The sequence below is a fragment of the Bombyx mori genome, chromosome 12, assembly GCF_030269925.1.
Source record: "Bombyx mori chromosome 12, ASM3026992v2".
Classification (NCBI taxonomy): domain Eukaryota; kingdom Metazoa; phylum Arthropoda; class Insecta; order Lepidoptera; family Bombycidae; genus Bombyx; species Bombyx mori.
This window is the reverse complement of record NC_085118.1, coordinates 1,605,606-1,620,509: the sequence shown is the minus strand read 5'-3', so window position 1 is coordinate 1,620,509 and position 14,904 is coordinate 1,605,606. Positions and strand designations below refer to the sequence as shown.

The following is a 14,904-nucleotide window of genomic DNA, read 5'->3' as shown; positions in this document are numbered from 1 at the left end:
CTTATACGAACTAGTCACTCTCTAAACTAAAACTCTATTTGTCTTGTTTTGTTCTTCTTCTATATCTATCTATATCTTGTTTTCTATATTTCTTGGCATTTGGAGTACAATGTCGGGTCTGCTTTTGGTAAACTAGGATTCCTGTATAGTTTCGTGTCGTGTTCTTGAGGTGCTAAAGTTCATAATCTTAATATTAATTATTGAGAGTACATAGGTAATCCAAACAATACTAGCAAAAATATGTATATCGAGGGATTTAAAGTTTTAAATTTGAAAAAAATATCATAACAAAAAAACTTCAACTATTTGAATGGAGTAAACTTAATTGAAGTTAAATTAAAAACATCGAACTGTTAATGCTAATAAATACCAAATAAAACGAACCCTTAATTACAATGATAAAAGTCGCGTATTAATCGAATTGCGACCTACTTGCTAAATTTGAAATTTGATGCCGCGGATATCCGACATTGTGCATTTAATGCCGCGATGTTTTTTGAATGTGCCCGTATTTGACCGTCAACCTCTGTCCCCCTGCAGGGCGGAAGCCGATGAGCCGGCGAGCGAGGAGGAGACGCTGAGTGGCATGCAGCGCGGGCTGCGCTTCGTGTGCCGCGTGGCGCGTGCCTCCTTGCCCTTCCAAGCGCTCTTGCTGCTCGTGCTGGGCGCCGCCGCGCTGGCCCCGCACGCGCGCACCGAGTGCCGGGGCGGACTCGACCCCGTACTGCCCGTGCTGCGATACCCGCACGGGCCACCGCCGCTCTGATCTACTCCACACTGACAACACAACACGCACAAAACGCAACACCCTGTTTTGTGTACACTGCGCGTTGTACGACGCATACCTTGTGTCGTACAATCCCGCTGAAAGCACATTCTTGAATTAAACCTACTTCACACTACTACTACGGTGAAGCTTTTATGAAAATTTTATTCAGAACGACCCAACCACGATCCGCCCTCTCATTTCCCACTGGATCGAGGTCGTGTTGTTTTTGAACGTCGTAATGACGTCACCTTCCCTCTAGGGTGACGTCACGAAGCCGCCATGCAGGCGACCGGCCCGCACGCCGGCGGTCGCCGCTCTGTGACATTCCATTAGTCGACGGCGCGAGCCCGAGCTGAGCGCCCGTGTCGCCTTGTACATAACGATTTTGTATATTTGTTACGATTGAATATTTGACACGGAATATATTGATGGGAGTTTTGGCGACGACGGGCGCCGACGAGCCGCGCCAACCGAACCGACATGAGTTAACGAGATATATAACATTATTATTATTATTATTATATTAAATATTTATTTATATTTATGTAACGAGCCCGTGTGTAAGCGAAGCACAAAATATAAAATGAAACGGCTTTAGGTAAACACGCATTGTTACTTAATAGATTCTAAGGACTGTTTGTAAAAGTCAATAATAAAGCCTACGCATTGATTATATATTCATTTTTGTTTTATTTACATTCCTAATGTACATATTATAGACACATTATATTATATTAACATTTCACATAGCTCCAACTTATTTTATCATAATATAGTATTTTAGGACGCATAAATAAAAGGGGTTCTAAATAAAATAATGAAATGTTTATTTATGTAAAAATGTCGTCAAATTTAAGTAAAAAAGGCCGCCCGGGCGATGCCGCTGGTGTTCCGGGATACCTCGCTGGGCCAGAACCAGCCTGCCGGGTCGGAACGCGATACACCGCTGACCGGGTTGCTCTTCCACAGTATATTGTGCGACGACAGCGACGACGACAATGCGGACCGCATCGCAGGCCGCAGCTGCCGACGCGTCGACCCGTCCTCCTGGTGCCAGCGCGCTAGAGTGACGGTAGCATGCGGCACAGACTCAACCCTCTTAGGTCGCTAAATTTTGCGGCATGTGGCACAAATCGATGATAATAATTAAACACGCCAAGAAAAAGTCTCATGCGTTGAGCTGTCTCAGGAGGTGAATAACCTAGTAAGCTTTGAACTCGATCCTCACCAGTGATAAGATATCCTAAAAAAGTAACCTCACTTACACCAAGAAAAAAAATTAATAGATTAATTACAACTCCATAGTCTTGAAGACGCCTAAACAGAATCCGAAGGTGTTCTTCATGACGAGCTTAATCTGATAAAAAAACTAATATATCATCGACGTAAGGAAAACAAAATTCGAGACCTCGTGTAACTTCGTCAATAAAACGCTGGGACGTTTGTCCTGCATTGCGTAATCCGAAAGGCATAAAAGGAAATTCAAAGAGGTCAAAGGGAGTAACAATGGCCGTCTTTGGTATATCTTCCTTAAAAACAGGGATTTGATGATAAGCTTTTACCAGATCAAGTGTACTAAATTATATAGTGGCTCCGGCAGGATCATTGGCAAAATCGTTGATATTCCTAACTGGATATGGATCGGGAACAATCCTGGCGTTTAAAGCACGATAGTCACCACATGGTCGCCAAGTATTATTCTTTTTAGGAGTCATGTGCAGTGAAGATGCCCACGTCGGGGTTACTATTTTAGAACGCTTAAATAAAAGCAGCTCTAAATAATGAAATGTTTATTTTATGTAAAAATGTACAATGTTTTTTCTTGTGATGGCGGGGATCATGGCCTCCTCGATTTTTTGCGCGTGACGGAACCAGATGTTTCGCCACACCATAAAGGTTACAGGAATTAAGGTAACAGGGGTCTTAAATTTCTAAATTGGTTCACAAGCTCAACAAAATTCCGCGGAATGGATTCCTCACTTTTATGACGTCACTTGAGGTCAAAATTAGAGCACAGACCACAAGCTGAGCATAGACTATGCTACATAGTCTTATGATAGATGTTTAGCTACATATGAAACAATAATAAAAACACATTGATCGTTCAATTACTTTTTAGATTAATGTCAAAATTTACTAGGGCTTGGGATAATTATCATACAGCTCTAGAAACACTTACATTAGTTCATTATACATTGAGGTTGTTATAAAAAATTTCTAGATCTTGACGTCATACCGAAAAATTTCCGGGATAATTAAATTCGCTGTTTGCATCTTGTGGTCATGATAAATATGGATAGCTGCTCCTCGCTCGGACGGCGGCTCGGCGCCCGCCCCCCACATTCCACGTGCAGCCCGCCACCACGCGGCGCTAGAACAAACCTCACATACTCACCACACATACGCCTGTGTGCTTAGTGCGAGTTTTGAACGTTCTCGATAGCGTAAAAGTTAACTCTTTGTATGCAGTTGGAACAGCGCTCCTAGCGGCAAACGTTCCAGCTTCATACAAATTTGAGTTAACTTTTTTTATTTTATTTTTATTGCTTAGATAGCTGGACGAGCTCACAGCCCACCTGGTGTTAAGTGGTTACTGGAGCCCATAGACATCTACAATATAAATGCGCCACCCACCTTGAGATATAAGTTCTAAGGTCTCAGTATAGTTACAACGGCTGCCCCACCCTTCAAACCGAAACGCATTACTCTGCTTCACGGCAGAAATAGGCGGGGTGGTGGTACCTACCCGTACGGACTCACAAGAGGTCCTACCACCAATACTTTTACGCTATCGACAACGTTAAGAAACTCGCATTAATCACACTGATCTATAGATACCGACTCCGACCGGGAACGAACCCGCAATGCGGTTATATGTTAATTATTTCTATTGCCACGGCTAAATTGTGAAAAGACAACTTTAAAATGGTGGTAGGAAAGAAGACACTATAGATTTCCCTCAATGTATTCAAATCGCCTAACGTGTTTTGATACAGTAATAATGAAAGTCTTTAAGTGTGAGAAACGTTTTTTTTTATTGCTTTGATGGATGGACGAGCTCACAGCCCACCTGGTGTTAAATGGTTACTGGAGCCCATAGACATCTACAACGTAAACGCTGCCACCCACCTTGAGATATGACTTCTAAGATCTCAGTATAGTTAGTTACAGCGGCTGCCCCGCCCTTCAAACCGAAACGCATTTGTTTTACAGCAGAAATAGACGAAGTGGTGGTACGTACCCGCGCGGACTCACAAGAGGTCCTACCACCAGTAATTACGAAAATTATAATATTTACGGGCTTGACTTTTATTACACTACCTAACTTTAGCTATATTAATATGGTGGCAATGATAGGGCGGATTGCTCTATCACTAGTATTCATGTTACATTTCCACACGAGTCAAATCTCTCATCTTCAGAATAAGTATCATCGAAAATACAATATGTTGACTGAGAACTTACTTCAGGGTCAACGCTCGGCGCGGGTGCAGGCGTACCGAACAGCGAGCCCCGCCCCGCGCCCCCGCACTCCCCCCGCAAAGCCGCCGCTCGCGCGCTCGTACTCAACAATTGTATCAGTAATATTATTAAGACCTGTAATTTTAGATTTGAAGCCGGTCATCGTCCTCGTCGAACCCGTCATTTGCCACAAAGAGCTCGACGAGTAAATTAATCCACAGACACAGCCCACTGAGTTTCTCGCCGAATCTTCTCAGTGGGTCGGGTTTCCGATCCGGTGGTAGGTTCTGCGAAGCACTGCTCTTGCTAGAGCTAGTGTTAGCAACAGCGTCAGGCTTGAGCCCCATGAGCTCACCTACTACTCGCCCAGTAACGCTGATATGGTCTCTTAAAACCATCAGCTTAGGTAGGAAAAAAAAAGTTTTGAATCCGCCACGTACAACCCGTTGACAAGGTGGAGAACAGTTTTGATAGCGATAGAGCTTATATAGAGTGATTTGGAACCTCTTGGTCACTGTATGTTTTGTTCCTCAAATTATTCTGAGGAATTAGAATATAGATTTGAGATGTTACCATCATCTCTTTATGAACACCGCCGCTGGCCACTATAGCAGAATCCATCCCTCTTATTTGGAACCATGGCACTCATATATAGTGCATTTTTTGAACGAAATTTTTTGAACTTACCATTCGGCTCGAAAATGAACTCCATAACATAGCAGCTCATTGTTAACCCACTGAGAAGGATTTGAAAGGAACTATCGAAACAAACGCATGAGCTTTCGTTTCATAGGATCTCACTTGAAATATAAGGATGAGGATGTTGAAAAACTGCAACGCCAACAGCGCTCTGACGAGTGGAGCACGCACCGCCTCCACGCAGCCCCTCGTGTGCAGCGACGCTGCCACTAGCGGAGATGCTCTCCATGCTGTAGTGTCGGACCACTGGAGACAATATTCCAAGAACCTTCAAATTAAACATGCCCATGGACAGCAGCAGAGCAGCACATTTATTGAGCCTCTGCAAATAAATAGGAGTCTTAAAGTCGAACTCAAGACATACTTCAGACATATAGTTTTAGAGAATTTACGATGTGAGTGAAAGGTATCCCTCAGACATAGCTCACTGAATTTCTCGACGGATCTTCTTAGTGGGTCACGATTCCTATCCGGTGGTAGATTCACTGAAGTACTGCTCTCGCTAGGGCTAATGTTAGCAACATCGTCAGGTTAGAGCCCCGTGAGCTCACCTACTCGCTCGGTTAAGCTGGCATAACCCCTCGAGGTTACCAGGTAGGAAAAAAAGTATCGCCTTTATGTAAGATGAAATTTATCAACGACTCACCAATATAATTCGCACACTACATATTAGCGATTCTAAGCGATAAGGTATTTTCTGAAAGAGCGTTCTTATAAAAAAAAATGCAATTCTATAAAGAGCCCCTTAGTAGGGGATTAGGGACACTAATGTTTGACGGCAGCGAGTTCAAAAATAACACTCAAGTTAAAAAATATACAAGACCTTTTTGTCTATCTTAAATATTTCAGTGTATTGTCTATGCGTTCTTCAAGTGCAGTAGGTTATGGACTATTCGTCTCTCATACAAAAAACATAACGGTTTAAAAAGCCGAAATTTGTCGATTGTCTATTTTCACCGTTCGATGTGCAACATTTATCGTCAGGTACTGTACTGATAACTTTTTCCGGGCCGAATCCCCTACGCGGTTTCCGTAGCTAGGTGACGCACGCGATACGTGGCTGAAGATCTTAAAGCTTATTGATTCCTACCTGCTGCAAAGGATCGTGGTAGCACGGCGCTAGGACCCGCGGTGTGCAGCATGAGTACGGAGATACAGGCGGTAATATTTTACCATCCGTTCCTGCTAATCTGTGGACAATAGTTCTTTAAGTAAAAACATAATTGGCATTAACACTAGAATTATTGATGAAGCAGATTTTCTTGAATATCTACGAGATAGGTATGAATGTGTTAATTCGTTGCGCCATAGTACAGTGTTCATAGTCTTTGATAATAAATATTTTCGTATCCTTTACAGCAAGCAACTGTAGGGCAACTATTGAAAAAATACTAAAGTACATTATTGAGTCGACAGCTTCAACATTATTGGCGTAAAATTTTCCAACTCATATTTCGTATTTTTTATTTTCTTTTAGATTACAATACAAAGCATCTGATGTTTGGTGGTAGGACCTCTTGTGAGTTCGCACGGGTAGGTACCACCGCTCCTGCCTATTTCTGCCGTGAAGCAGTAACGCGTTTCGGTTTGAAGGGTGCGGCCGCCGTTCTAACATACTGAGACCTTACAACTCGTATCTCAAGGTGGGTGGCGGCATCTACATCGTAGGTGTTTATGGGTTTCCGTAACCACTTAACACCAGGTGGGCTGTGAGCTCCATAAAAAAAAATTAGACGACAGCTTCAGCGACAGCTATTGGCGTGAAAATTTCCAACTCATATTGCATTATATTTTTTTGAGATTACAATACAAAGTGTTCGATGTCCCTAATTCATAATTACTGAAAGACAAACTCACTTCATGACGACACTTGAGTTCTCGTTGAGGAAGTCCACGCTGAGCCACGGTATCTCGTGCCAGTCCCCAGGTCTATCGGCACCACAACAACACAAATCTACCTTTTTGAGAAGACAAAAACTATTCGTATTTACTTCGGGTCGTAAACATATTATTATTTTAAACTAAATTTACTATTTAATCCCGCATTTATTAAAGATTATTACGAGTATTATAATATGGAGTATTTGTGACGTCTGTAATATTTTACTTTTCGTCGTCACCAATTTAATTATGGTTTATAATTTAAAATAAATAAAATCAATTCAATAGAATAAGAGAAAGCTGACCCCACCACCATAGCTAGGAAGAGAAATAGAGAGAGAGAGAAAGAGAGAGAGAGAGAGAGAAAGAGAGATAGTGATCACCACAGACAAAAGAAATAATGGAGTGAAATTAATAAACGTGAGATTAAACAAAGCTTGTTATTGATGGTGAAGTTCGGAGGGGTAGGTGTTACAGCCCTGCCTATTTCTGCCACGAAGCAGTAATGTGTTCATTTCACTTTTACACCTCACGTCTCAAGGTGGTAACACTGATAAGGTGGTGTCCACAGGCTGCGTCTACTTGACACCAGCTGGGCCGTGAGGTGAGCATCAAATCAGCTCCACATAACAGAACTCTTCAATGCTTAACAGTACAGACATGAATTCCTGTGAACGCGTTTTTTTAACAATAGCCAGCTTAACATTTTACCTAGTCACGAGTACTGCTCAGGGCTGAGTCCTTACTAGATAGCTCCTCAGTGGCTGGCAGTGGAAACACAAAATTTTGTACACGCATTCAATTATGATACCAATTCTGTCACAACTAAGGCATATATTTTAACTGCGAATTAATTTTATTGACAACAAAATTACCACAATCTACTCACTTGCATCGTGTCCAGGAGCTTCTTCCAGGATGGTTCAATTAAATACTGAGACATGCCGACTCGCAACGAGGAGCTGAGCTCCTTCACCAGAGCCTGTCATAAAACGATATAGTTAATCCGTCAAGGATATATAAACGAAACACTACTGGAATCAAATATCGACAACATAAACATTATAAATAATACTCGTAGTTAATCTTGAGCTGAGCTTTGACTAGGAACTGAGACTTAAATAGAACATATGACTCACGCCCATAGTCCGTCGACAGAGCCCAAACACCTGTTTGCTCACCCACTATACACTCTTCACCAATAAATAGTTACAAAAATTTCAATTTTGATAATTTGATTTTAATAGGACGACCTAATTTCTTGATTGTGAAAATTGTGGGCGAACCTCAAACGAGGTTTCCGCGCCTAGAGAGCGCGACGGGTATGTAGGACTTGACGGTCCACAAATGTTGGGAGCAGGCCGTGGGCTCAAGGATGTTTTAGGGCCCTACCCACCAAACGACTAGCTCTCTTCTCACCCGACGTCGGATCTCCGCTTGGGTTCAGAACTATATGTACCTGCCTGCAGGATTCGAACACCGGTACAGACGCATCGCTCGATACGAATGCACCGGGCGTCTTATTCTTTAGGCCACGGTGGCTTTTTTATTTTATTTATTTATTGATCCATAAAACAAATTACAATAATTACAGTACATATTAGCTAAATCGTACAAGTATTACCTAAATCTAAACTGGTGGTAGGACCTCTTGTGAGTCCGCGCGGGTAGGTACCACCACCCTGCCTATTTCTGCCGTGAAGCAGTAATGCGTTTCGGTTTGAAGGGTGGAGCAATCATTGTAACTATGCTTGAGATCTTAGAACTCATATCTCAAGGTAGGTGGCGCATTTACGTTGTAGATGTCTATGGGCTCCAGTAATCGTTTAACACCAGGTGGGCTGTGAGTTCGTCCACCCATTTAAGCAATAAAAAAAAACTAATCTGGATTGCAATCTGAATTCACGATTTCCACTACCATATTATTAAGTATCTTTCGGAAATGAAAACGAGTGTTAATTATTTTAAACAAAACGAGAAACTAAAACTGTAGGTAATGCTATGATAATGAAACATATTAATTACCTTCAGAGTGGCCCTGCAAGCGGCATACACCAGCCCCCCATTCGCAACGAGCATCAGCCCATTGATAAGCCAAATTTTGCCCACTCTTGACCCGCGAGACCAGAAGGGACACCTCAGCAGTAAGGTTACGAGACGCAGACCGGCTGTGTAGTGTAGTTTCATGCAGTACGTTTGCAGGAGAACCAGCCCGCATAGGAGGTAGACAGTCAGCTGAAAACGAATGGATTGAAGTTGAAAAACGAAGCTTTAATGTTCAGATAGGTATAAATATATTATATCTCTTGAATATTCTTCAGCCTTGGATAGGTTACGACTTATTCAATTAAAAAATACTAATTACTAATAAAAGGGTTTTTTTTGGTCAGGAGGAAATCGCCGGACTTCCGCCCGCCATCCCCAGTGGAGCATGTCGTAGTGGAACCGACTAAAACCTCCCGTCGCTCAACAACCAACGTCCAAACCTCGCATGAGACAGAACTCATGAAAAGGCAAAGGGGGGAAAGTGAAGTGCTTAGTGCAGAGCACATCTCTCCCATCACCTTCCCCCTCGGGACGCCGGATCGGCAGTCGTCGGCGCCATGACCACCAGGCTATTCCAAGCCCGCCTAGATGGCGCCGGTTAGAGTGAGTACTAATAAAATGTACGACTTCCACAACGAACTAATGATGTATTCATAATATTTATTGCGTATACAAGCTTAGTGTATGTATATGTTTTGGTTATTACATTTTGTACGTGAGAGTAACATGAGATGTAGTTAAGATCTGCTCTGACCAGGTTCTGACCCCGGACAGAGATCGGACGTCGGGTGTAAGAGTGCAGGGGAGTTGTTTAGTGCGGTGAGGCCCTCAAATTCCCGCTCGCGGTCTGCTCCCAAAACTTTGCAGGTCATCAAGTCCCACATACTCCGCGTGCCACCTAGGCACGGGGACCTCGTAGGAGATACGGCCCTAAGCACGAAAAAACATATGGGTTGAGGCCAAAGAGATTTTTAGACAAAGTATAAGTAATTATTATTATTTATTTATTTTTATTGCCCTTGTAGGCAGACGAGCATACGGCCCACCTGATGGTGAGTGGTTACCGTCGCCCATGGACTTCAGCAATGCCAGGGGCAGAGCCAAACCGCTGCCTACCGCTTAAAGAATTAAGATTAAGAAAGAAAGAAAGTCAAAGAGTCGTCAGTGACTATCCCAGGAGGACTGCCTCCTTATAAGAACCGTGTTGTCATATACCTTGTGAACATTTTTGAGCAGCATCATGACTTTCTGTGTGGTGTTGTAGCAAAAGATCACCATACAGAGCGAGACAACCAACTGCGCGATCAGCAAAGCGCGAAGAACAGCAGCCACCCGCTCCCGACCCTCCTTACTGAGCCTGAACTGGGCCATCCACGCGCATCTTGAGTGGACATTCTTCTGAAAATGATTGACAATCAAAAATTATTGGTTTCACTATCCCGACATTTTCGACCACGTCATAGTTATTATCCACATCAAATTAATCACTTGTTCGACTCCACTGTACAGTTTTCTCCTCTTCGGATGTGAGACCTGGAGAGTGACTTAGACATTCACGAACCAACTGTAGGTATTTGTAAATAAGTGCTTGAGGTCGATACTACCCATATTCTGGCCAGTAACTATCCCTAATAAAGACCTTTGGACTAAATGTGACCAAAACCGCATCGCGCAAGACATTGCCCATAGGATACACTACGACGCAGCGGAGTCAACGCAGCATCAATCGCGTTTGAGTGGCAACCGCTTGGCAGGAGAAGACGTGGTCGCCCTGTACACACTTGGCGACCAAATACCCTTTATTTACAAATTACTAATATGATGTACAGTTTAGTTTTAAATCATAATATATATGACACATATAAATTAAAATCATAGGAAAAAAAAACTAAACAATATGTATACTATGACCTTCTTGAGTTAGATGTACTTACTAGCTTTGATTGATTTTATGGACTTGCAAAATATATTTTTTACTAAATTTCCGGGTTCCCTGTCGGACCGATGACCCGTGGCATTTCGCCAGCCCTGCCACCATAAATTACGCCACTTCTTACAGCAATTTATTGTTTTAATAAACTCTCGATATTTGCAAGAACCATGTAAGTAGGATAATAAGAGCAGGCATATCTGTCTAGCCTTTTACTACCTACATTAATTCTGGTCCTTGTAAGAACCAGTTAAATAAAACTATTTATATATTCAGAAACCACATTCTCACGATGAAATAATTGACAGAGATATTCATTATACTGAATCGTTCTACAGTCAACTGGGAGAGTTTCATCATGTGCTACTCGCCTCAAAAGCCCACATATGAGACAATAAGCAGTACACTCATATTCCAAACACTAAACTGGGATCTTCAACAAAGATACCTGGGTACTCGTTTGATTAAAATCTTTTGAAACAGTAACAGATGGACAATTTTGGCATGAACTATAAATACCTGTTAAATTTTAATTGCACGTACAGCCTAGATCTTCTTAATTCTTGATGAGAGGATTTGTAAAGACGACAACTCAACCGAGCACTTTGATAACAGTTATATTTTCTAAAGTTTAATGTTTTAAATTTCAAATGCTAGAAATGCTATCGCCCATTGACTTCACAATAACTAAATTGATTAATGAACGTCAATGATCTGATTTGACCATAGATTCGTTTGACTTTCTTCGCTTGCACGTGATCCATTTTTAAACAAAAAGTTTGTTAACATGACCTGAGTGTTAACTTTAAATAACACGAAAGACCCAGATGTTATTCGACTTCGACTGGAATTGCCTTTGTAAAAATTCCAGCATGAGTCCCACCTCAAGGTTTCGAAGCCAGGGGCACAGTCAAGCCGCTGCGTACCCCTGAGTACTCCCCTAATCTCTTTGGAAGAAGAACATGTTCATGCCAAAGGGATTCCGGTTGTTAAATAATTAATGTATTCTAACCAAGAAATCCGTGGTGAACACAACACAAGTGATGACTAAAGTCGTCGTGGCCTAAAGGATAAGATGTCCGGTGCATTCGTGTCGAGCGATGCACCGGTGTTCGAATCCCAGGCGGGTACCAATTTTTCTAATGAAATCGTACTCAAGGAATATTCACGATTGACTTCCATGGTGAAGGAATAACCTCGTGTAATAAAAATCAAACCTGCAAATTTTAATTTGCGTAATTACTGGTGGTACTGTTGTGAGTCCGCACGGATAGGTACCACCGCCCCGCCTATTTCTGCGTTAAGCAGTAATGCGTTTCGGTTTGAAGGCGGGGCAGCCGTTGTAACAATACTGAGACTTTAGAACTTATATCTCAAAGTGGGTGGCGCATTTACGTTGTAGATGTTTATGGGCTCCAGTAACCACTTAACACCAGGTGGGCTGTGAGCTCGTCCACACATCTAAGCAATAATAATAATAAAAAGATCGAGTACATTAAAAACTCGCACTAAGCATACTTGTGTTTCGTTGCCTAGCAACGCTGTATTTCATTGTATTGAGTGTATTATCTATGATTTTATTATTGTTTAATATTAAAAATAGCTGGCACACGAGAAAATATAAAAACAAAACAGTAAAAATTAAACAGTGACAATTCTGTCACGAACAATAAAAGTGAATGTTAATTATTTCATTAATTACGATAATATGGAAGACGAATTTAAGAGGCCAAAGGTTGCTTGGAGTGACGATTTGAGTCATGATTCCGAGGAAGAGAGAGGTGAGTTAGACATAAACTGAATCGTATGTTGCTGGTAAGACGCTGCTAAACAGCCATACCCGGGTTGAAAATATAAGCTTTTTATCTAAAGCGTCTGAAATAAAATTCTGTTGTAAATGATATTTAATATCACCGTTACTTCACTATCACCGTTATCTAACTATATTTTATACATCTTCTTACACGTTTAAATATATTCTCTTTGTTAACCTTTCATTGTTTTACTTCACTACTTTTCTAGCTTCCTCCAAATATGTCGAAAACTTTTAACTAACGCCACCGATCTGGTTTGATGCGTAGTGTGTTGGTGCAAACATAATATCCAATATTATCATATAAGATGACTATAATATATGACGATTATAAATTTATCTATACATAAAAATAAAACTGGAGTGTCTGTTTGTAATATTGAAATAACCGCTTTTTACTACATGCTTGAATATAATATATACACCATTTTTTACAATTTTTGTCTGTCTGTCTTTTTGTTCCGGCTAATCTCTGGAACGGTAGGACCGATTTTGACGGGACTTTATTTGATAGGTAGCTGATAATATAAGGAATAACTTAGGTTACTTTTTTTAGACTAGCTTCGCCCCGCGGTGTCACCCGCGCTACGACAATAACCGCGAGTAACATCGCGGGACGCAGCTAGTTAAGTAATAAAATTATAATAATAAGATATATAAACTATTAAAAACTATAAAACAGTCCTAAATAGGAAACCGAACTGACGATTAATTACATTTTTTTTTATCCTCTTGATACTGTTCAGGATATTAGAGCAAAGATTCTATAGTCATCGTCTCTTGTAGTGTGTAAAGATTAGGAGTTCGAGGTTTGGGTGTCTTGTTCTGGTGCAAGAAGTCGAAGCAATAGAAGTTTTCTAACACATATTAATATTATTATTCTCTCTCAGGCTGAACCTTGTAGATCTGTGTGCTTATTTTTTTAATATCGCATTGTACGAGGCCAGAACGATCCAAGATCAGATAGACTATTAGTGCGGCGGCTATCCCTACCATTAAAGTAATGGTAGTTCTACTTTTTGTAATAGCCCTTAATCGGATTTAGTTGTAGTTTTTTTAATATGTGTGTGCAAAACTTTTTTTGTAGATTTTTGAACGACAATCTTACGCATAGAGTGGGTTTTTTTTTATTGCTTATTTGTGTGGACGAGCTCACAGCCCATCTGGTGTTATATGGTTACTGGAGCCCATAGACATGCACGACGTAAATGCGCCACCCACCTTGAGATATAAGTTCTAAGGTCTCAGTACAGTTACAACGGCTGCGCCGCCCTTCAAACCGAAACGCATTACTGGTTCACGGCAGAAATAGGCGGGGTGGTGGTACCTACCCGTGCGGTCTCACAAGGGGTCCTACCACCACCAGTAACATACACTTTTTAATACACTTTGAATTGGTATTTTTTTTTTACCTTTAGAAGTCACATTTTAAATCTGGACAGGTTCATCAAATAAGGTTTTGTTTATAATAAATGTTTATTTCAGAGCGCGAGCGCCTCGCTCAACTCGAGAAAGAACTAGCCGAAACGCCAATCAAGCCTTCCTATGACCCTGAAGAGTTGCACAAGCTGATCGGCTACATCATGAGGATCACGACACTCTACGATTTACGCGAGGAAGATTGGACCGAAGACGTGAAGCATGGCATCGAGGAGTGGCTTTTAGAACCGAGATCTTTGATCCTATGCATTTATTTTAGAGGCGACAAGTTGAAGTCGATCAGCGACATCCCACTGTCGCCGGTGTACGATCTTACGTATTTCATTCGCGCGCCCGACTTCGTTTTCAAGTCTGATACATTTCACGATGACATAATCTTTGGTACTTTCGTTGATTCGGTCGAGTCGAACGTTATACAGATCCTGGAAAACGTTTACGCCCCGTATTTCTTTGCCGTCAACGCCTGGCCCGATAGTGAGTCTGTTAGTTTTACTTTTAGTGATAGGCTGTTGATAGCTACGAAAAAACAAAAGTGTTAAGATTTTCGGTTTTGTTTATCAATCTATTTTGCTGTTACTTATTGACAAGCTTTAATGTTGTCACTTAAAATTATGAAAACAGTCTGTTTTTTTTTAAATGTAAACGAAAACAAAATGGTTAATATTTATGGAAATCGAACGAATTGATGTCTTGAGGTAACAGTGATTATGGTCGAATTCCAATCGTTGGGCTGGTTGTCTTTCTGAAATGAGACCCGTAAAACCGTAAATATTGATTGATGTTTTAGACATCTTTCTGATTTTCATGAGAATCGATCGAAATTTGTACGAGGGCCGTATGTATTCTCGACAATCCCATACTCAA

At 41.3% G+C, this 14,904-nt stretch overlaps 3 protein-coding genes across 15 annotated transcripts in view; 2 read left to right on the top strand and 1 right to left on the bottom strand.

The window, feature by feature from the left end:
• The window catches only part of LOC101737919 (muscle-specific protein 300 kDa), a 214,393-nt gene extending 212,947 nt beyond the window's left edge, over positions 1 to 1,446 (top strand). For all 10 annotated transcript variants that reach the window (XM_062671339.1, XM_062671338.1, XM_062671340.1 and 7 more), the window contains one exon: positions 541 to 1,446. In XM_062671339.1, coding sequence (XP_062527323.1) covers positions 541 to 766 — 226 coding nt within the window. In that variant the 3' untranslated portion in view covers positions 767 to 1,446. The remainder of the gene's footprint in view (positions 1 to 540) is intronic.
• On the bottom strand, positions 922 to 11,486 carry LOC101743602 (peripherin-2). 2 transcript variants are annotated; one of them, XM_004929356.4, is made up of 9 exons: positions 11,307 to 11,486; positions 10,073 to 10,255; positions 8,837 to 9,046; positions 7,701 to 7,793; positions 6,788 to 6,888; positions 6,021 to 6,120; positions 5,033 to 5,176; positions 4,235 to 4,366; positions 922 to 3,140 (listed from the first exon to the last, which is right to left on the bottom strand). In XM_004929356.4, exons 2-9 carry the CDS (start codon positions 10,226 to 10,228, stop codon positions 3,051 to 3,053), a joined length of 1,026 nt encoding a protein of 341 aa, XP_004929413.1. In that variant the 5' UTR covers positions 10,229 to 10,255; positions 11,307 to 11,486; the 3' UTR covers positions 922 to 3,050. The 2 variants fall into 2 exon arrangements, with proteins under 2 accessions (XP_004929413.1, XP_021205843.1); XM_021350168.2 differs by having other exon boundaries at positions 10,073 to 10,252.
• An 894-nt stretch (positions 11,487 to 12,380) lies between these two features.
• LOC101737362 (dynein axonemal heavy chain 2) overlaps positions 12,381 to 14,904 on the top strand; it is an 82,862-nt gene continuing 80,338 nt past the window's right edge. For all 3 annotated transcript variants that reach the window (XM_038014469.2, XM_038014470.2, XM_038014468.2), the window contains exons 1-2: positions 12,381 to 12,568; positions 14,086 to 14,514. In XM_038014469.2, the coding sequence (XP_037870397.1) occupies positions 12,496 to 12,568; positions 14,086 to 14,514 (502 nt within the window). In that variant the 5' untranslated portion in view covers positions 12,381 to 12,495. The remainder of the gene's footprint in view (positions 12,569 to 14,085; positions 14,515 to 14,904) is intronic.